This window comes from Xenopus laevis, chromosome 6L (genome assembly GCF_017654675.1).
Source record: "Xenopus laevis strain J_2021 chromosome 6L, Xenopus_laevis_v10.1, whole genome shotgun sequence".
Lineage (NCBI taxonomy): Eukaryota > Metazoa > Chordata > Amphibia > Anura > Pipidae > Xenopus > Xenopus laevis.
In genome coordinates this window covers 63,428,193-63,451,824 of record NC_054381.1, presented here as the reverse complement: position 1 = coordinate 63,451,824, position 23,632 = coordinate 63,428,193, and the positions used below count along the sequence as shown (strand labels likewise).

General features: G+C 35.6%; 1 protein-coding gene across 2 annotated transcripts; it reads right to left on the bottom strand.

Annotated features, from left to right (window-relative positions):
* Positions 1-1,016: 1,016 nt before the first annotated feature.
* On the bottom strand, positions 1,017-23,092 carry spata48.L (spermatogenesis associated 48 L homeolog). 2 transcript variants are annotated; one of them, XM_041566112.1, is made up of 10 exons: positions 22,539-23,092; positions 19,689-19,774; positions 16,887-16,963; positions 13,773-13,902; positions 12,855-12,922; positions 10,058-10,099; positions 9,283-9,390; positions 6,317-6,424; positions 2,862-3,023; positions 1,017-1,078 (listed from the first exon to the last, which is right to left on the bottom strand). In XM_041566112.1, the coding sequence occupies exons 1-9, from the start codon at positions 22,783-22,785 to the stop codon at positions 2,900-2,902; spliced, it is 990 nt and encodes a 329-aa protein (XP_041422046.1). In that variant the 5' UTR covers positions 22,786-23,092; the 3' UTR covers positions 1,017-1,078; positions 2,862-2,899. The 2 variants fall into 2 exon arrangements, with proteins under 2 accessions (XP_041422046.1, XP_041422045.1); XM_041566111.1 differs by lacking the exon at positions 1,017-1,078 and having other exon boundaries at positions 1,109-3,023; positions 22,539-23,091.
* Positions 23,093-23,632: the final 540 nt, after the last annotated feature.

Sequence of the window (23,632 nt, the reverse complement as noted above, 5' to 3'; positions counted from 1 at the left end):
CTTGCTCTGGATTCTCTACCAGAATTCAACATCTCTACTTGCCCACACAGGAAACCTGTTTATCAGATGCAAAGAACGTAGCTGAACCAAAAGCATCACATTAAAAAAAGTGTGCAATAGTAAAATGATTTATTGGTAATTTCCTAAAGGAAAGATTTAATAAGTCAGACATACATCATTTAGCCTGCCCTCTGACTATCATCCAGCTAGGGACACTGGCAGGAAAAAACGAAGTGGTATAAAAATAAATAAATCATACGTTCACTATAGGATATAATGGGTTTCACAAGCTCTGGAATGGAAAATAAATATATAACATATCATTCTGTCTCATGAAACGAGTTATACATAGAATGGACTGATTCAAATGGACACAAAAAATGTTAGTTGAAAATTAACATTTGTGGCAAAACAGATCTTTATTCATAGATATAACGGCAAATTTTGATTAAATCGTTCTTTGATATACTTATATTTATTAAAGAGCTCCCATTGTCTACCAAAATGTTTAAACATTGAGTAACAGAATTTCAGAACAGGATAACTTAGTAATTCTTTGTGTTTTAAACTTAGAACTAGTATAAATAGCAGGCTTAGGACTAAGAGGATGAAATGTAAAAACAGGTATGGGACCTTGGGTTTTCCGGATAACAGATCTTTCCGTAATTTGGATCTTAATACTTTGTCTACAAGAAAATCTTGTAAACATTAAATAAACCCAATAGGTTGGTTTTGCTTGAAATAAGGGTTAATTATACCTTAGCTTGGATCATGTACAAGGTACTGTTTTAGTACAGGTATGGAACCTGTTATCCAGAATTCTCAGGACCTAAGACTTTCCGGATAAGGGAACTTCTGTAATTTGGATCTTCATACCTAAAAAATAATGTATACAGTATATAGACCTAATAGGTTTTCTGCTTCCAAAAAGGATTCATTATATCTTAGTTTGGATCATGCACAAGGTAATGTTTTTATTATTACAGAGAAAAAGGAAATTTTAAAAAGTGTGTATTATTTGGATATAATGGAAGACGGACTTTCTGGATAACGGGTTTCCGGATAATGGATCCCATACCTGTATTAAAGAGAAAAAGGAAATTATTTTTCAAAAATTAAGATAAAATAGACTCTTTGGGAGATGGCCTTTCCATAATTCAGGACTTCACCTTGTCACAGGGGGGGTCATCATCTTAGAAAGTGTCTACGACACTCACATGCTCAGTGTGATTTCAGCAGCAGTTGATAAACTAAGCTAAGGGTTTGTCGCAAATTATCAAGCAGAAAATGAGGTTGGTCTGTAATATAAGCTGATGCTACAAGGCTGATTGTTAAATTATTATGCTAGCTGCACTGGTTTTTATGCTGCCATTTAGTAATTATCTGTATTATTTACTAATCAGCCTTATATTATGACATTTATATTCTACAGTACTACAGTATTTTGAATGGGTCCATAAGCTCAATAAGTGACAGCAGCACAGAGCATGTGAATCAGCAGAAAAGATGGGGAGCAATGGGGAGATGGGGAGCGACTGGGGCTTTACTTCTTCTCCCTTGATGTTACACTGCAATGCATAAAGGGAAAGTCATTAAGGGTAGTCTTCCCTCCACTCCCCCAGACAAACATGTAGGTAATAGAGTTTGACAAATTATTTTAAAAAGTCTGCCATTGAATATGAAGCTTCATTTAAAGCATTGACAACATGATTGTTATTTGCCTTTCCTTGCAGGTCAGGGTAGCTGCTGATTGGTTCCTATCCTACTGTGCAGTCAATCACCTTCTTTGGCACCATTTTCTAATTTAATTTTTGGAATTTGGGTCAATGACGTTCTCTGTGGGAAAACTGTCAGATCCTGTGTTTCCCCTTTTATCAGAGACTGGGTGGAGGGGATCCAGATGAGGGGGGGGGGGGTTTCTGTGGCACATCTCTTTTGGGTTAAAACTCCTTAAAAAATGGAATTTGAGTTTTAGGGAAAAGGAAAATGTCTCTAGAAAAGAGTTGCATAGACTTGTGCTTAATTTAAGTTGAAAAAAATTGCCCTACAATAAGTATGGGCAATATTAAAATGGTATTACATTTTTGAATAGCCATAGGCTTCCGGGGAATTTTTTTGACAGTGCATGGTTGGGAAACTTTTTCGTAAGGGGGAATTTGAGTTACTCGAGTATTGTAAATAGATTCTGTCCTGGGGGCTGCAGGGAGGAAGAGACAATGGACCATCTTCTGTTACGCTGCTCAGTTTCCCAGAGTCTTTATGATCATGTCATGTCGATACTGGGTATTAATGAGGTCTGTAGGGGAAATTATGAGGAAAGGGCCCATGGTATCATAAGCAGGAAGCATTCTTTGTAGAAAAAGACTCCATGGATCTGACCGTTAAGAAAATTATAAGTGAATTGTATTTTATCAGATTTAAGAAAATTTGTGTTAATAAAGAGAATATGGATTTGTGGAGGGTGATTAATTTTGCATGGATAAGTTAGTTTGAAGATATTTAATTTGCTTTATATGTAGATTGTTAATTTATATTCAGTGTTCATGGTTTGAGCTTTTGAAAGTTTTTTTCTGTTTTTGTTTTAATCTCTTTAATAAAAAATCTTACAGTGCTGTTATCTTAGTGTGCCGAGTGCTGCTGGCTCCCTTGTACAGCCTGGAAAAGGCGTCAGCGGGAACAGATGGGTGAGACTAGTAAGGTTTTTGCAGATATTTTAAATAAATCAGCCCGAAACACCACTTTTTTGAGCAATGCGCTGGCACTTTTTTTCCCACAATATGTCTCATTTAAATATTGGCCCCTGCACATTCTATAGTTATTGTACCTGCATGATTATCAAAGCAAAATAAAGTAAGCCTCACAAGGAAATGCATTTTTCAAAGTCTTTGCATTTTCTGGTCTAGGCGAAAATCTCCACTTTATTTGATTTGTTAAATGGGTTGTAAGGGGCAACAGTAGTGACCATTCTGGAGAACGGAGCCTGGTGTCTGACTGAAGATGCAGCCTCACTTGGCAGAGGAGAACTGAAAAACATAGAGAGAGTAAAAATAAACTATAGTTGTACTGGTTCACAAACCAGACAAAATCAAAATAACAACAACCAATAGCAATTCTTTCTTTCATCTTACAACAATCCACTGATATGTTAAAATACTTTGTAGACTGCATTGTGGCACCTGGAATAATTGTACAGCAATTGAGGCATACAATGCAAAAGGTCTGAAAATCTGTGCAATTTTTTCAGCACTGCCTTCCAGCATATCAGTCAGTTTTTCGCCTATATGAATATGTACCGAAAAGCTGAAGAGAGCTGCTAGTCTTTGCATCCTTTGAAGATGGGCCACATTTTAAATGTGGAGCTAAGAAGTAGGTTTTTTTGTTAACATTTTGTAATATTTTTTTTTTACAGTTTTTATGTTTGATTACAAATGACAAAAATATTTATATAGCTTTGTAAATACATGATTCTTATGCAAGTTAAAGCAGTGCAAACAAAGCAGTTCTCATTGTATTTCTGCCTTCATTTTGTCTTGCACATTTAAAGGTTCATGGCAGTATAGTGGAGACCATAATACAAAGACACTCAAGATTTAACAAACTCAAGTTTGATGATGACTTATTATATGAAAGTGTCTCTGTAGGCTAGGGCCAGAAATCAGGCTTATTTCAGCTCCCGACCGGTAGCCGAATCTTCTGGTCTTTTCGTGGAAGCCTTCTGTTGGCTCCAGTATGATCAGACTTGACAGATTTCGGCTTGATATGCACATTTTGGAACTACAAGTATGGGATCCATTATCCGGAAACCCATTATCCAGAAAGCTCAGAATTACGGGAAGGCTGCCTCCGATAGGCTAAATTTTAGCTGAAAAATTAAAATTTTCAAAACTGATTTCCTTTTTCTCTGTAATAATAAAACAGTACCTTGTACATTATCCCAACTAAGATATAATTAATTCTTATTGGAAGCAAAATCAGCCTATCAGGTTTATTTAATGTTTAAATTACAGAAGTCCAAATTACAGAAATATCCCTGAGCATTCTGGATAACAGGTCCCATTCCTGTATTTACAACTCTGTCCCTTCCAGTGCTAAACAGTGAGTTTGAGGCAGTATAACCTAAATCTGTGAAAAACATAGATTGTATGCCCTTATATACATACAGTACACTTTTTAAAATAATACGCAGATAATAAGCAACTTTTCAAATGGTCTACATTTTTTCTTTTTTTTTTTAGAATTATTTGCCTTCTTCTGACTCCTTCCAGCTCTCAGATGGGTGTCTGTGACCGCATCTAAAAACAGATGCTCTGTAAGGCTACAACTTTATTGTTAATGCTATATTTATTACAGACTCGTATGCAAATCAATGCATGGTTGCTAGGGTAATTTGGACCCTAGCAACCAGAATGCTGCTGAATTTGTAAACGGCAGAGCTGTTAAATAAAAAGCTAAACAATAAAAAAACTCAAATAATAAAAACCTAATTGCAAATCTTCATCATACTTAGGGGCAGATTTACTAAGCTCGAGTGAAGGATTCGAATTAAAAAAACTTCGAATTTCGAAGTGTTTTTTGGGCTACTTCGACCATCGAATGGGCTACTTCGACCTTCGACTACTACTTCGACTTCGAATCGAACGATTCGAACTAAAAATCGTTCCACTATTCGACCATTCGATAGTCGAAGTACTGTCTCTTTAAGAAAAACTTCGACCCCCTACTTCGGCAGCTAAAAGCTACCGAAGTCAATGTTAGCCTTTGGGGAAGGTCCCCATAGGCTTGCCTGTGATTTTTTGATCGAAGGATATTCCTTCGATCGTTGTATTAAAATCCTTCGAATCGTTCGATTCGAAGTATTTAATCGTTCGATCGAATGAATAATCCTTCGATCGTTCGATCGCAGGATTTGCGCTAAATCGTTCGACTTCGATATTCGAAGTCGAACGATTTTAGTTCCTAGTCGAATATCGAAGGTTAATTAACCCTCGATATTCGACCCTTGATGAATCAGCCCCTTAAAGTTAATTTAAAGGTGGACAACCACTTTAAATAATATGAACTTCCTAGATATGTGTTTTTAGAGTTATCTGCCTCTTAACAACCAGCGGGTCTATTATTCTCTTAACCACATATATTGAGCGCACATTATAATAAAATGTTCACTCATTACAATGGATTTGATGAAGTGAATTCAAAACATAAAAGGCGCACTCCCTCAAGTTTCCACTGTCATTACTCATATGGCATGAAAATAGAAAAAATATGGAGGGAGAAAGCTGAAATATGTTTTGAAATCAACAAATATAAACAGTTATGGGGCCTCAGTTGTAGAACTTGGTACCTGGGGTTTTTTGGACATAATTTTTTTAAACATAATTTAAACCCAATAGGACTGTTTGCATCCAATAAGGATAAATTATAACATAGTTGAAATCAAGTACAAGGCACTGTCTTCTTATTACAGGTATGGAAACTGTTATCCAGAATGCTTGGGTTTTTCTGGATAAGGGATCCTTCGTAATTTGGATCTTTATACATTAAGTCAACTAGAAAATCAGGAAAACGCGAAATAAGGATTATTTATATCTGAGTTTGGATCAAGTACAAGTACAATTTTTGAAAATTTTAATTATTTGGATAAAATGGAGTCTATGGGAGATGACCTTTCCATAATTCAGAGCTTTCTGGATAATGGGTTTCCGGATAACGGATCCTATACCTGTTCAGGGAAAATAATAATAAATGAAATAATTTTAAAGCATTTAAATTATTTTATTAAAATGGGAGATGGCCTTTCTGTAATTAGGAGCCTTCTAGATAATGGGTTTCCAGATAAAGGATCTCATAACATTATCTCATGATGCTGCCTTCCATATTTTTTCTATTTTGAAGTTAATAAGGCACTTTGAGATAGAGGTAAAAATTACTTAAAAAAATATATATTCTCTATTATTTCAGGAATAAATTATTATTGTAATACATAATTTGATTGTATTATAAAAAAATAATTTTGTACTTTAAACGAATGCTAATTACACAGAGATGTATGTGAATATTTTCAGAAAAAGGCTTAGTCATTTCATAATTAAAAAGTAATCACTATTTACAGTCTTTACTACTGCTAGTTTACTGTATTTAATACTAGGCATAATGGCTGCAGTTGTTGAAGTTAACAAACATATATATATATATATATATATATATATATATATATATATATATATATATATATATATATATATATATATATTCAGCACATCAGAGGGTTAAAACTGAATTGTAAAAATCCCCTTTCAGAAATGCAACTCACACATACCCAATCATTTGTGTGTTAGCTGATGAAGGTGGAGACCGAAGATTAGAATTTGCCGGGTGGATAGCCATCCAATGAACCCTACCAGTGTATCCAGGGATGTTTGGAGAACTGAAAAAGAAAAGTAAATAGCATTAGAAGTGCTTAAAACAATGAAAGACGGGGGCCTTTTAAACTCAAGGTCAGAAGATGAAAAGGTTGTAGAGGAGCAAACCAATAAATCTGCAGACTCAATGCTAATTATTCATTTGGTAAATTCTATACTTTAAGACTGTGTCAGTCCTAGTTTAATGTACTGTAACAAACAGAGTAAGCTGAAATAATACAGTCTAATGTTTTTTGGCTGTTGTGTGTCTGTACATTTTTCTTCTTGAAAATCTCCCAAGCATACAAAGGAACTCTCAAGTGTGCTCTGAAATATGAGTTGATATTGCATTGCCCTCACTATTTTGGTTAAATTGTGGCCACTATATATTAATATATATATATAAATAAATAAAAAAAAAGGCATAGTTATTTGCATAACTGTGGTGATACAATAAGAGGGTTATTTACTAAACTTCAAATTTACCTGGTCGGACTTTTGGGGGCAAAACTCGAATTTCTCTGTTTTTTTTTAAAAAAATTGAATATTTCAAGATTTATTAATGCCCCATTCAGCAAAAAACCTGAATCCGATAATCCTTCATCTCAGACCTGCCAAGGTTGTGTATAAATTGGGCTTTTCAGGCAAAAAATTTGTCAGGGAAAAAGCCAGAAAAAATCATACAATGTGATTTTTCATACTATTATTTCGGGGTTTTCGCCAAACCGATTAATTTGAGCTAATAAATAAGGTCAAATAGGGTATGGGCTTTTGGTCATGGTTTTTTTTTACTTACAAGAATGAAATTAATTCAGATTTTAGTAAGTAACCACCTAAGAGTTTTTGTTTAGGTTTGGCACCTAATGCTTACTCAATGGAAAAGTTTACCAAACAATATGAAACACAGAATGGAGTGATTCATAGATGCTTTATTATCCAAGTTGCACCCTAACCAAGTTGCCATCTTACAGAAATATATTGGAATTTTAGTATATTTCCTGATCTTCTCTTTTCTTCTTTGCTGATTTTTGACATGGTAGCAGTTTTTAAAAATGAAACATCAACAACATTCACCTGTGGCCATGTTGCCAATCAAGGCAATGCTAAAATTCACTATCCATATCTATGCAGACGTTCATAGTTTTGGTTTGACATTTTGAGTTTTTAAAAATAGTCATTTTGAAGTGTATTTAGAGACTGTATACTAAGCTGTATTTGGTATAGACTTAGATGGGGCAGTTATGCTGTATGTACAAGTAGCGCTACATAACTAAAAATATACATACAAGTTAGTATGTATACTATGTTGACCATCCCTTTTGTGACTCCATATTTGCCAAGATTTGTTTGCATTTACATGTGGTACCATAATCTTAGCAAAATTCTGGCCTTGGTTCATCAGGTAGTCTAAACAGGGCTACTTAAAAAGTTAGAGTTGGTAGATGGTGATAGGGATATGTCGATAAGCCTTTCTGTTGCATTTTATTTGAGTCCTGAAATCACTTGTATAATTAATTAGAGTATTTCCTATTTAATTGGAAAGTGGCCCTGTGCACATTGGGTTTTGTCCACCACTGTTTTCCCACCTGAATACAGAGCTTATCAAAACGCAGGCGAAGTTACAATTTCTCTCTTGATGAAGTGACTGCATTGTTTAATTTAGGATTTTTCTTAAGTTTTAGACTCTTAATGATGCAATATTTAGAAATATTTGAAAGACTTTCTCAAGTGCTTGAGGATAAAACTGGCATAGAATGTCAGCTTAATGACATCTTGTGGTTGAATCGAGAAACTACAACACAGGCTAGCTATTGCTAGTGGTTATGGTTTCTTAATCAGTGAAGAGAAAACATACCTAGGCATCTCCTACATGGGGTGCTTGCTGGTATCCTCATAGTAGAACAGGTAAGTAGGGAGTTCTAACTTTGCATTATTCTGACATATAAAAAATAAACATATAAAAGTATGGGATCTATTGTATGGCATGTCTGGGACCTGGGATTTTCCAGGTAAAGTTTTTTCTGTAATTTGGATTACCATTCCTGAAGTGTAATAAATAAACATGTAAATAAACCTAATATTATTGTGTTGACATCAATGTGGATTGATACAGTTTAGTTACCATAAAATATAAGGTACTATTTTTTATTACAAAGAAAAGGTTTAAAAAAAAGTTTCATAATTAGAACTATGCGCTTAAAATGAACTCTATGGAAAATGGCCTTCCTGTAATTTTAGATATTGGGTCTCAGGATATGAGATTCAGTACCTGTATTCAGAAATGTTTAATAAACTGTATTTCCATAATAACAAGTTTCTTAACTGAATGAGATCATCTATATGTCATGATTTTCACGCTAGTACCTAACTTATTAATGCAATAAATTGAGTCAACCAGTTTCCTTTGTGTGTCACATATTGTTTTGCAGATATGCTGGAATTTAGGTTATTTTGGTAGATATTAAAAAATAAAGAACCGTGCTCTGGTGCCATTATAAAAATGTTAATATAACATTTCCCAAACAAATTGCAGTCTAGTTCAGAAGGATGCTCTTTTTTATATACATTTTATGCACAGACATTTGTGAATTTATGTGTGTCTGCGAGTGAATGCTTGATATCACATTGCCTTTCAATGCAGTTCATCCATCATTCTAGTCTGCTAGCTCATCAACATTCATTTCAGAATTCCAAATCATCATTATCTTCTACAACAAAAAGAGAACTATTCATGAGGACTCAGTCACATTTTAGTTGTGTTTTTTAGCCTTCTATTGGGTTTTACTAGCAGTTATTTTTTATTCCCAGTATGTATTCATCTGGGGTTAATATGAGTTACGAGAAAAGAAGGTAGTCATAAAGAGTAATGCTAAGTTACACCTACTAAGCACTTTCGTAGTAATGAGGTTGTTGAGTTCGAACTTTGGTGAAAGGAGCATATTCAGCATTGCCATTGTCAATATCTTCTGAATTTCGAGAGCCTGCACAACCGCTGTGTAGAGAATTGAGATAATTTATCAGTATATTTTGATTGATGATATATTGATGTTAATAAATTAAATGAAGTTATAATAATAAATGAGGTTAGATTGCAGAAACATTTATCTCAAAAATTATTATGCATCCACAACAGTCAGGGTGCATGATTATATCTGTGATTCTCTACATACAGGTATAGGACCTGTTATCCAGAATGCTTGGATCTTTCCATAATTTGGATCTCCATACTTTAAGTTGACTTAAAAATCATGTAAACATTAAATAAACCCAATAGGCTGGTTTTGCCTCCAATAAGGATTAATTATATCTTAGTTTGGATCAAGTACAAGGAACTGCTTTATTATTACAGAGAAAATGGAAAAATTTGACTTATTTGATTAAAATGGAGTCTATGGAAGATGTCCTTCCCTCAATTCAGAGCTTTCTGGATAACGGGTTTCCAATAACAGATCCTATACCTGTACCATATTATATTATACTAAGAATACACTGAAACAAATATGTATGTTACATATTGATGTGTGTGTGTGTATATACACAGAATACATATTCTTTAAACTGTGTTCAAATGGAGGAAAGTTTGCAGCACTTGTTTTAGCTTGTAATAAGAATTTAAGTTATATTTTGTCTCAGCCTAAAAATAACACAAAACTACTTACTTGTAGTTCGGAATTTGATCCATACGGGGAAATCTTGACATACTACATTAGAAGACAAAATAGTTAAAATGTATCAATTCATTGGGGAAAATGAAATCTGTAAATGGAGAATTGTGCACATTGTGCAAAATTGCATGGCTAGAAAATTTACAGAAAACTTTTTCTTTTTGTTCTGTGAAAAGTGCTGCAGAGATCTGTCTGGGGAATCAAGGGTTCACAGAGCAAATAGCTTTGTGTTAACTGCATGGGACCATTCTATGGGGACTCATTCATTGTAATATTTGCTTTTTATCTGAATACATATTGTTTAGTAAATTGTATGCTTAAGTGCAATGACATTGGACATTCTGCTGCCCATCATAAATCATGGGTGATGAAATGCCTAAAAGGCCATGTCATTGCTTGCAATATAAAATCACTGCTGTTAAATGACTCAGATTCGAGACAATTTCTGAAGTAATTTTGCAGGATAAAGGAAGTTCAGTAATTTAGACATAAATTAGACAAATTTAAATTGTTTTAAAGGGGTGGTTAAACTTTACAATAACTTTTAGTATGTTTTAGAATGGCCAAATCTCAGAAACTTCTCAATTGGTCTTCATTATTTATTTTGTATAGTTTTTTAATTATTTTAGTCTTTGCAGTTTTCAAAAGGGGGTCAGTGGCCCCATCTAAAAACAAATATTTTGTAAGGTTACTAATTTATTGTTACCTTTTATTATTCAGGCCCTCTCCTATTCATATTCCAGTCTCTTATTCAAATCAGTGCATAGTTACTATGGAAATTTGGATCATAGCAACCAGACTTCTAAACACTGCAAACTGGAGAGCTGCCGAATATAAAGCCAAGTAACTCAAAAACCCAAAATAATACAAAATGAAAACCAATTGCAAATAGTCTCAGAATATCACTCTCTACATCATACTAAAAGTTATCTCAAAGGTGAACAACCCCTTTAACATTGATAAAAAATCTTGCACTCAGTACAACAACAGTGTCTGGAGGTGTAGCTCAACCCTGTCCTTACTGTCTGCCTATGTGCCTTATTCAGCGTTGTAGTAGTGAAGGAAGCCACAATAGGTCTGTGGCTTTTTGCAAAATGCACCATGCAGTGTGTAAAGTGCACTTTCAAATTGAAAAAAAAAATAATAATATTATATATTATTAACAGACAATCTTTCAGAAATTAACAGACAATCTTTCTGAAAATCAGATTTATATACCTGTTCCTCTAGATGTTGCAAGTTATAAATAGACATAAAGGGTTGAACTTGATAGACGTGTGCCATTTTTTTTTCGACCTTACTTACTATGTTAGTATGTTACTATGCAATCTGCAGATGAAACCTACTTAAATAATTGTGAATAAGGAACAAATCTTAATAGGATCAAGAGGAATTAGGGATGACGATATTGTGAGATCCACAGCTTTAATCTATTTACCATACGTGTGACAAGATGTATTATCTATTGTTAGTTTTGTTTCAAAATGTACGGTACATTCTGAATATGGGTTGTCAAGAAACAAATCCCCTTTCCCCAATATAATGCCTCTGCTGCCAATGCAAAATTTTAGATATAATTAGTGTAAAAGCGCTTATACCTGGACCAATGGATGGATACTATATGAGGAGCTATACACATGAATGACCACCTTTTCCTTTTCCTAGATCCTGTGCCATGTATATTTGTCCTTTTCCTATTATTAGGATCATAAATCCTGCATTTTAGTCAGTTTACACTGTCAAAATGAGATCAACAATTCATTTATAGGCATGTTTATTATCGATGCCTAACAGCCATCTATAATAAATCTATATTAGTCTTTGATATTTCTTGCACTACAAAGCTTTTATATGGCAAGTTTTGTAGCAATATCCTGGCAGTGCAACTCCTACTTTAGATTAACATGGTTTTCTTTACTGGGTAGGAAAATATGTTTTTACTGACTTGACAAAACTATTCACTATGAAATTTATATGCTACATAGTCAGTTCAAAATCAGAGTAGATGGATGATGTAGACTGGACTAAAATAGATGTGTCATGCAACACATGAAGTCATTTCTTATAAACAATATCATATGCCTGATAGCTGTCCATAATCCATATCCCCAGTTCATAGACCCTCAAAGGTATGGGGATTCCTCAGAATGGAAGGGAGTGTGTTGGATGGGTGTTTCTAGCCTACAATATTTATTTGTGGGTATATATGCTATGAGAATTCAATATGATTTAAGGGCATTAACAGGGAACAATAGTAGCTGAATACAGTTAACAGTGAGCCCTCTTCTTGTGTGCATGTGTAGTGGTGCATCTGTGCCTGTGTAATTAAATCACTGTCCAATTTTGGCTGACTAGTCCCCGCTGATATTAGGCAATGTCACTTTTAAAATAGTTATAAGCAGTTATAGGCTGTTTAAATGCATACAATGGCAAAAACATAAAATAATCTTGTTAATATTGATGCCCCTCAATATTGTAGAAATATTTTCGAACATCTGCCAGGACAACTCTTCTGTCCTTGATATCAGGCCATTGCACAAAGTAAAAAAAGGCTTACTTGCAACCTGCACTGTAACACCTTGATACTAGGGCCTTGGAATTGAAAGAAATACACTTAACAGGGAACTTGTATAGAAATACACCGTACACTTTATATTTCATGGTATTTTAAAAAATCAGGTTAAAATGTATTATTCAGCTTAATTGTTTCATCAATAAAGGTAAATCTCTTCAGTGAAAATAACAATACAGTATAATGCTAAGGTCTGCAAATAAAAATGTTTATACTCACAAGGTAATTGGTCTGGTTCCTGTATAGAGCTTCCTTGTTTGGAATCTATCCCATGTTCTGCCACTCACCTAAAAAGTTATAAAAAGAATAACAAATTACTAATATAGTAGACCGCACTTGTGCAGTACTCTGAATTAATGAAGGGGAAAAATCCCTTTTTAGATATGAGCTTTTCAGTTTATGAAAAATGTGCATAACCTCTAAAGTGAACTGGCAAAAATAAATATAAAAATAAATGTTTTTTTAAAAAAAAAAAAAAAAAACAAGCAAAAACAGTTTGCCTGCTGTTAATATTTATTGAGGAAGTAACTAGTTTACCAGATATGGATTGCATAGCATATGAGAGATTATTTTATGTTGGGCAAGCCTAGGGCCAGCCAACCTGCCCAGATTCCCCAGCATGCAGGCACAAGAGAAGACAATGCTCAAGAGCAATATGCTGGCAAGATGCAATCATACGAAAATGCAAGGTGACTGAGTGTAAATACATATATGAGCACACACGATGACATGGTAAAATATTTTTTGAATTTTGAAATAGAAGCTGGTTATTTTTAGTAAATGTTAAAGTAAACAGCTTAAAGGGCAAGCAAAACGAAATAAAGTTTTATTTTACTTTGTAGTACTTGCTACTTATTATTACTTGTTTATCTACCCAGGCCGTCTCCTATTCGCATTCCAGTCTCTTATTCAGATCAATATGTGGTTGTTAGGGTAATATTGACCCTAGCAACCAGATTGCTGAAATTGCAAACTGGAGAGCTGCTGAATAAAAAGCTAAAATCAAAATAAATAAAAACCATAGAATACCACTCTATACATCATACTAACAGTCAAATTCAAAATGTATCCTAAATTGTGCCTGATATACACTGAATAACAAAATGAAAGAAGTGTAATAAATAAAATGTTACATACTTGCCAAGGCTCTGTTTGGGACATATGTGCAAAGCTTGCCGAGACAGACCTGGACTTCATTTGCAGTGCAGATTCAGGAGGAGAAAGTTTTGCTGGTAATTTACAGTCCCAAGGTACTTCTTCATAGGCACTGAGTAAATAAAGTCAGGTATTGTTCTAACCGATCCAAACATAAAATATTATACAGTGTTTCCATCTGTTTTTAAATTGTTGACAGAAGCACATATACATCAGCTGAACAACTCCTTAGGGCTCATTCAAAGAGCACTTCTTTCAGCAATCTGGCTGCGGTCTGTACCTCATTTGTGTTGTAACCTTCGACTCCCAAAAACCCTATGAGCTGTAGGCAGCTGCCCCAAGCATAATTATCCTATAAATTATATCCTTATGAATGGTGCTTAGTGATGTAATTTGTGTCCCATGACTCGTTGAGACTTGTGTATTATAACAAATAATGATATAATATAATTAAGTTTCGCAACCTGTATAAAATAGTAATGGAATTATTATATCTGTGATGTTGTGCTTGCTCTTGCTGCAAGAACAGGATAATATATAATAAACTTGAATGGCTGCCCACAAACACTGTTATATTTAAAAAGAACAATTAGCACAATTAATAATTTCCAACACACCCTGTTTAACATATTAAAATGACAACATTAGTATTACAGTATTTCTTTTAAATCCCTAGCAGAAACTGAACAGCATTAGTCAGGTTAATTTAGCAACAATTTAGCAAAAAATTGAACCAGGACAGTAACCAATGCTAGCCAATTGGCAATTAACTTTGTTCAGGTGCAAGTACAAAAATAAAAACAAAATTCTACTGTTTTTGCCATAGGTTCATTTTCCCAGTGTTTGTAATGAACTCATGCCATATGGGGTGCCGTTTGTCCCAAATACATTCTCTATATAAAACTAACCCTAATACACAGAATGAATGTCTCTCATGTTATATAAGTATTTGTGACCATACACAGATAAAAAAATATACAAAAGACTTATTTCTATTAAAGAATGAAAACAAAATCTGGTTAGTGCACAAAAGGATGTCATTATATCACAAACTCCATTCTGTACAGTTTAACAAGCAATCTGTCTCACAAATGTATAACCTCCATGTAACGGACACACTTATGTGCAGAGTTCCTTACAGAATGAATTATGTAAAAACAAAGTTGGACATAATATATAATAGTGTAAGTAACTAGTGCTTGTCAAGCTAGATTTGACTGACAAAATAGATATCTGTGACAGAAAGCAAGATTTTATAGTACAGGATTCATTCTTTACACAAAATGACAGTTTTGTTTCACAAAACAGATAAAATAACCATTCTGTGAAGCAACACTGTCAGTCACATTCCTGAACCAATAAGAACAAAGCTTATTGACATATACAAACAAGATGAGAAGTGGCCAGCTCTGCTCCCCATGGCTAAGGCAAAGTATCTGACCTGCTATAGAGGGCGCCCTCTAATGTCCCCTGTGCTGCATAGTAATAAACATGAACAAACCCTTCCTAAAAGAGCTGCTGTTAAACACTACAGGTTCATAAATGGAAGTTTTTACAAATGGCTGAGAAATATAATGCTGCACTTATAATGATTGTAGAAAAAGAAAAGTATGCAAAACATAAATATGATCATTTTAGGTGATATGGCTATTCTTATTGCAGTAACCTGCTTGTGTGGCCATTTTGGGCATTCCTGCTGTTTTGCCATAATCTTATGACTCACTCCTGTTCCTCTTCCTGTCTAAGCTGAGAGCAATAATGGGACAGGCCACACCCACCTGCCATCTTCTATTAAATGTACCAGAAGTTACTGTGCTTGTCTGGCTGCTTTGCCTGACTCTCAGAGTCAGTTATAAGTTTTGTATATGATAGTTAGACTCCAATGTCTCCTCCTAGCTGTATTCTTGCACCAGTTTAGCTTGTAGTAGTCTCTTAATAATGTGCTTAGCTATAGTTCAACTACTATAAGAATAAGAATAGCCATATCACCTAAAATGATCATATTTATGTTTTGCATACTTTTCTTTTTCTACAATTATTATAAGTGCAGCATTATATTTCTCAGCCATTTGTAAGAACTTCCATTTATGAACCTGTAGTGTTTAACAGCAGCTCTTTTAGGAAAGGTTTGTTCATGTTTATTACTATGCAGCACAGGGGACATTAGAGGGCGCCCTCTATAGCAGGTCAGATACTTTGCCTTAGCCATGTGGAGCAGAGCTGGCCACTTCTCATCTTATTTGTATATGGCAATAAGCCTTGTTCTTATTGGTTCAGGAATGTGACTGACAGTGTTGCTTCACAGAATGGTTATTTTATCTGTTTTGTGAAACAAAACTGTCATTTTGTGGAAAGAATGAATCCTGTACTATAAGTCTTTTGTATATTTTTTTATCTGTGTATGGTCACAAATACTTATATAACATGAGAAACATTCATTCTGTGTATTAGGGATAGTTTTGTATACAGAATGTATTTGGGACAAACGGCACCCCATAATGCCACACCTTAAAATTCGGAGCTGCAGCTTTATGGCAAGCTTATGAAAAGTAAGACATCAGGTCACTTTGTGTACCCCTGAGATAAATAAAATTGCAAAAAATAAAAAATTCAGCTACATTAATGCTTTATTTTTGTAAATTCTTGTGAAGAGTCAAGAGTCTAAATATCAGTGTCCCAAATATTTTATAATTCAAACACACTTTGTAAACCAAAAATTTTCTGAGAATGTGTTACCAATGTTAAAAGTCATTTTTTTTCCTTAGAACCTATTGAGAAGGATAATCATTTTGTTAATCACCTGTGAAATTGCTTTCTAAAAGTTCTCCATCACTGATTTTTTTCCCTAGATTGTATGACAAAAAACATTTTAAGAATCCATTAAAGTGACTATGAGATCTGAAAACATCTTTCCTGGCCATAGAAAGTTTTGCTTGCCTTGTGAAGTAAAAGCTGATGTAATTCTACTACTCTAATTTTTTTTTTTATTATTCTCAAGGTTACAGGGCCTTTGTTACTATTTTGGCAAAAATGCTACAGAGGATACAGTTAGGTATTAAATGTATGGGTTTTAAATGCACAGTAACTCTGTCTCACCTTTGCGTGCTTGAAGTGAACATGAACTTTCTAGCCATTGCATCTCTCCAAGATTCATTTGAAACATCATCAGAATCCTGTTGGGATTGAAAACAGACTGGTGTATGAATTATACAATTAACTGTTAAAATATTGCAGGATTTAATTCTCTGGCATTAGATGCGGGAGATTTTAGTTAGAATTGCTTAAAACTTTTCTTCCATCCTGGATCCTCCTATCCTGCATTGTTAAAATGAAAATAGAATTTTTATTTCAACAATGCAGAATGGCTGGAAGAAATTAAACCCTGTAATATTTTAGCAGTTAAAGGAATAACAAAATACTATAAATAAAAAAATAAGAAGACATGATGGCTTCAAGTGATGGCTTCAAGTGTGTCAGAGTGGCATTTTGACAATTCAAATATTAGAGTATTTGCATACAACTGCAAACTACAGATATGAGACCTGTTATCCAGAAGGCTCGGGACCTGGATATTTCCAGATAATGGATCTTTCCATAATTTGTATATTCATGCATTGAGTCTACTGGAAAATCATGTAAACATTAAATAAACCCAAAAAGGCTGGTTTTGATTCCAATAAGGATTAATTCTATCTTAGCTGGGTCAAGTACAAGGTACTGTTTTATTATTACAGAGGAAATAATAAATAATAAATAAAAAGGAAATCATTTTTTAAAAATTTGGATTATGTTGATAAAATGGGGTCTATGGGATATGGCCTTTCCATAATTCGGAACTTTCTGTATAATGGGTTTCCGGATAACAGATGCCATACCTGTACAAAGAAAGGCATCAGCGATCACAAGGCCTTAAGATTAAAAACACCCTGCAAGACAAAATTACTATCAAAACAGAAAAAGCTTTATTTAATTCATAATATAAAAAAATTCTAACCTCACAAGCAATAGCCTTACACAATTCATGGATTCCCAGGACTTAGTCATGGGCCTATTCATGCCTTATCAATGCCTATAACCAAGTCCTAGGAAGGAAGGCATTAAACGCATAAGGCTATTGCTTGCAGGGTTAGAATGTCTTTTTATACAATGCATTAAACAAAGTCTTTTTTTAAGTACTTTTCGAGGTTCAGAATTATGTGTTTGATATTTTTCCTGTGAGCTGCCAGAAACAGTTCATAGAAGAAATTACTTTCTGCATGGCTCTAATGTGCACCCAAGCAGTTTCTGTCTTTTAAACTGGACAGCAATTGCAAGCAGCTTGTGCAGATGGCATACACAGGACCCGGTATTTAAAATGCTTAACATATCTGTCATAAAGCTAGAAAGCACCAATATGCTTTTCATGCATAAACACCCAGAAAACAGTAAGTGATCTTATGGTATAAAGTAAAGCATTTTTACATGTTAGTGAACTCATTAGAAATAACAAAGTGGTATAAAGGTGATACCTTTATTGCCTAACTAATATAATCATAGCAAGCTTTCAGAACATTTTAGTTCCTTTTTCAAGCTGATTACAATGAAGCTGTGGTGTTCTCTGGTATACATACAACATTCAGCTAATAGGTCAAATGATCAACAAAAGGAATATCAATCTGTGTGTAAGGTGTCAAAGTCATTTAGGAGGGGATCTGCAAGAGACAAGCAGATAAAGTACAAGATAGGGTGGGTCAAAGAGGCTGAATATGAATTAGGGCTGAATTACTGGAGTGTGGAATAAAAGGAATTCTGAGTCCAGATCCACACATGTTTGTATTTTTGACCTGGTGCAGGCCTTTCTTAGTCCACATAATTAGCCAGGGCTAATTTGACCTATGAGCTGAATGTTGGATATATATACCAAAGAACACCACAGCTTCATTGTAATCAGCTTGAAAAATGTTCTGAAAGCATGCTATGATTATATTGTTTAGCCAATAAAGGTATCACCTTTATACCACTACAGGGTTGCCCTGTAACATTTTTACTGGCTAACATGGTACAACAACTTTAGCTGAACTCATTAGTGGTGCCTGGGATGAATCTGGGCTATGAAAGGAGATACAAGTATGGGACCTGTTATCCAGAATGCTTGGGACCTGGGGTTTTCCAGATAAGGAGTAATTCACTAATTTTGAAATCCATACCCTAAACCTGCTAAAAATTATTTAAACACTAATAAACCCAATAAGATTGTTTTGCCTTCTATAATGATTAAAGGACAAGGAAAGGCTTCCACTACATTTAACATTGCATTATAGTCCCCCCTTGCCTCTACCAGATAGCTAACTTTGTTTGTTCCGATTTCCCTCTTGGCTCCTGCAGTCCGCGTTCAAACTTAGCGTAATTCCCCCTCCGTTATGAAGCAGCGATACCCAATGTGCTTGCGCCAAGCGATCCTGCTCAAAGTGTCTTGGACATAGAGCGATGCTTGTTTGTTTTTTTCCCTTTAACCAGCTATTTTCTGGAAAGCGAAGATTTACATCTGCTAAATGGCTAAGTGAATTAGAAGAGGATTGAGGTATGCCCTTCCATGGACAAGGTATTGTGTTTGGACTTTCCTTGTCATTTAAATATATCTTAGTTTGGATCAAGTGCAAGGTACTGTTTTATTATTACAGAGAAAAAAGAAATCATATTAAAAATTGTGAATGATTTGATTAAAATGTCTATGGGATAAAGCCATCCTGTAATTCGGAGCTTTCTGGATAACGGGTTTCTAGATAAAGGATCCCATACCCGTACTTTTAAAACGTGATGTGGAAAATAAAACATTTTGAATTGTTCTCTTGCTTTTTTGCTGTGCAGATAAAATGAACAATACCTATTAATCATAAAAAAAATTGTAGCCAAATTCACCTTTGCAACATTAAACACAAATGTCTGAGATAAGCTTGAATTTGGTCCATGTCCCTTTTGAGGAGGTGTCCTTTTGCTTGCTGAACCTGTAAATACAAATAAAAAAATACAGTTGAATGTTAAATGTGACATGAATTTCTGGCATACAATAGGAAAAGCAATGTAAGGTACCTTTACACTTATCATAACATAGTAACATAGTAAGCTGTGCTAATGTAAGACAAGTAAGTAGTGTAAAATTACAGACTTAAACTGCTTGAGTACATCTGACGTACCATAGGCAGTAACATTAATAAATACCTTTAATTACACAATAATATTATGGGAACATTTTTACATGCTATAGTCTGATACCATTGTTAACACAAATTTGTGTGCAGACAGACAGATGTTGCTGCTTTGTTACTAAGAGCTGATGAGACAGCACTTGAGTAGACTAATAGTTACTTAGGCTAAAAATGGCACATACCCATCATGTTTAGCCCTTTACTTGCACAAACCATATTTAGTCTAGTATTTAGTTTATGCATAGAAAAGCCAGAAGATACCATGTAGTCTCTATCAGCAAGGATTTTTTTTGGAGGCAAATTTATATCAATCTAGAGTAACATTCATCAAAATTAAACCTCATAACCATGTATTTTCTGTAAAGTCAGCTAGACTTTTCCTGAATCAAACTATTTTGTTGGTTAATTTAAGCAGGGGCGTAACTATAGAGGAAGCAGACCCTGCGGCTGCAGGGGGGCCCAGGAGGTATAGGGGCCCCATGAGGCCCTAATTCATATACAATTTCAATAAATATTGGAGAAACAAGTCAACCTCTAAACATTTTGGGGGCCTGAAAAATAATTTGCTGTGGGGCCCAGTAATATCTAGTTACGCCACTGCATTTAAGATATTATAGAAGTTTATTTCACTATAACCAAAAGAGTTGCCCTCCTGGAAATGCCTGTTCATAAATAAACCCCATACTTTTTTCTGTGTAAAAACAAGTATAAAACAAGTAAATGTCTGAAATCCAGGGTTGTACCTGGGATTAGACTGTGCCATAGTTTTGGTAGACTTCAAACACATATTCACAATTGGACCACAAGAAATCACAGCTGTTACTCTGGTCTGATGTGAGGACAACTAAAGACATGGTATTGCAAACAGAAGCTGAAATGTTGATTATTGTACCTGTACTGTGACTAAAAGATTTAAAGTAAGGGTTTTGATTTAATTTAGTACTTGGCAAAATGTTCTAAAGATGAATCTGTAGTCAGCAAACTCCAAAAATGGATTTGTTCACTGAATTACCTCTTCTACAATGTAAAGTAAAGCACTTTGGTCAACCTGCCTCCATGATAAAAATAATCAATACACCCCTAAATGTGTAGCTTGAGGTAACCCACTTTTATTATTGTACACCTCTTTAGACACAAAGTAGTAATAATGTAGTTATTATTTGTATCAAAGTTTCGTATGATTTTCGGACCGTGTGTTGATCTACTCGTCATTTTTCGTACCATGGTGATCGACCGTTTAGTCGTTCAGACAGGTTAAATGATTTGTGTCGGCTAACAATACTTTCTCTGCATGTATTGCCTATCTGACAATATCAATGGGACATAGTCACTATTATTTGTCGGTCATAACTTTTGTACAATTGCTGTCACAGGCAGATTATCATCTGATTTGTTCTTTTACTACTTTATATAATCTGAATGGTTAGTGGTAGGTCGAAATATTGGGAAGTCCGATTGTTCGTCAGATACAAAGGTAGAATCTGCACGTCTATGGCCAGCTTGCTGCACTGACTCCCCACCAGGGCTGGGCCAAGGGGTAGGTGGAGTAGGCACTCGCCTAGGGTGCCAGTCATTGGGGGCGCACTTCTCAGGGCATTTTTTATTTTTTTTTTATTTTTTGGAAATTCCATTTTTACCCACGAGTAATGCTTGGCCTTTAATAATATGATTATACCGAAAAAAACGCATGCCCCAACCCCTTCTCGTTACAGTTTTGTGGCTGCTTAGGTGCTTCCCACCCCTGGCATGTGCTTTGGACTTGGAGTCTTCCATTCTGACGTGATGCAGAGTTACAGACGTTGATTGATCACACGCTGGCACAGTGGCACTGGCGCGCATGCTCTGCGCATCCGTGTGTTAGACGCCACTACAAAGACTGGCCAGCAGAGAGAACCTGTGCAATCGAGTATTCGCGGCTCGCAGTGAAGAGGCACAGAAGACCTGCTGCTGCTGATTGAGTGTGGCTGAGGCTCAGCTTTTTCATTACTGATTGCGGCTGCACTTCCTTGCTGCTGGCACAGGTACAGATGGCTGGGGGCTTAGCCTGTTAGGCCCATTGGGAGCCGGCGGGCAATTTATTGATGTCTAATTAATATGGGCAATGGCATATGGCGGTGCTTGGGCCTGGCACAAGTACAGATGGGGGCTAAGCCTTAGGCCCATCGGGGACTGGGGGGCAATGATGGCTAATTAATATGGGCAATGGCGGTGCTTGGGAAATGCTAATATAGGATGGGGGGGGCACTGATTGGAACCCTTGCCTAGGGTGCCAAACTACCTTGGCCCGGCCCTGCTCCTCACCTCAACACACCTAAACCTCCAGTGGTGTAATGTGGAAGGGATGGATGAAAATCATTGTTCAACTCCATTGTTTCCAAGGGCCAAACCCATACACATAAAACCCATACTACAGCAATAGGACTGGGAATTGTGTACCCCCGACGTAATGAGGATCATCAGTTTAGCAAAATAAAAATGAAGTTGATATGGAGCAGGAGGGGATGATATTTCCCATGAGAATTCCCCTTGAATTAAATACATCCACTTAATGGATTTACTTTACCTCTTAGTATAGCTCGAAGAGCAGCATCTGACCTGGCTACTGAATTCCAGCAAGTACTAGTCCTCAGTAAGAAATGATTGTAATCAGGGTCTGGCTCCAATTCATCTCGCCTCACAACATAAGGAGTAGCTTGGGGAGGCATGGGATTCACAGCACACTGGCTCGTTTTGCGGCATTCTCCTCGGCCCAGTCTCCTGCTCTCGTCCCACTGACCGACTAGCTGTGCCCTCTCCTTGCTCTGTGCCATTCATTTAATTTCGCTGCTTCCAGATCTGCGCTTGTTTGCTCTCAACTATCTGCCTCTTCGCGTGGCACGTTGCCCCGGTAACAGTACTACTCGGAAGGAAGAGCTCAGAGAATGCCCCTCTGCGCTAAGCGCTACACCATTTAACTTTTTCTTGTAAATCGGCTGAAAGTATCCAATGACACGCCGTCCCTGGTTGCTAGGAAACGCTCACGACAACAGCGGAGGAAGAAAGTCACTTCCTGATATGTTTTCGACGGATGTGCAAAGCTCAGCCCTGCCTGTGCATATTCTACTTTGTATTTGCCGTGGGATACAGGAGTTGTAGTTAAACGCCATTGTTCAGGACATTAGTCTTCCGACCTGGAGAAGCTGTAGGGAGTGTGAATGAATTGTTAAGCCTTGTACTAACTAGAGCACTCGATTAAACTAGTGTTTGAATTTGAAATCAAGATTTCTATTACAATTTCGATTACAATTACAATTTTTAATTAAAATGTATTTTTACACGAATATCATACCTCCCAACATTTTGGAAATAAAAAGAGGAACAAAAAAGTTAGTGCGCATAGCGGCAATTTTTTGACCACGCCCATGTCATGGCCACACCCCCTAATTACCATGTTCATTGTACAACATTTGGCAGGTTATGAAAGTATGAACACATTTCTGTGTTTTTTTTCAGTCATTACAGTTTTGCTAATGAAGGTGAATTGCCCTTTAAGCTGTGAGTCTAACTTTTCCCAAGGGACCTGTTATCTTATATTGTTACAATTACATATTTGCTTATCTCGAAATTGTTACAAATGTATCTTATCTGCTGCTGTGGCTGTTCTGGGCTCTCTGCCAA

Excerpts from the sequence above, each read along its gene's own strand:
- spata48.L (XM_041566112.1), bottom strand. The coding sequence starts at position 22,785 with ATGGCACAGAGCAAGGAGAGGGCACAGCTAGTCGGTCAGTGGGACGAG. Across the intron at positions 13,903-16,886 it reads TTCACTTCAAGCACGCAAAG|TGCCTATGAAGAAGTACCTT; the intron begins GTGAGACAGAGT and ends TTATTTACTCAG. Across the intron at positions 3,024-6,316 it reads GCTAACACACAAATGATTGG|TTCTCCTCTGCCAAGTGAGG; the intron begins GTATGTGTGAGT and ends TATGTTTTTCAG.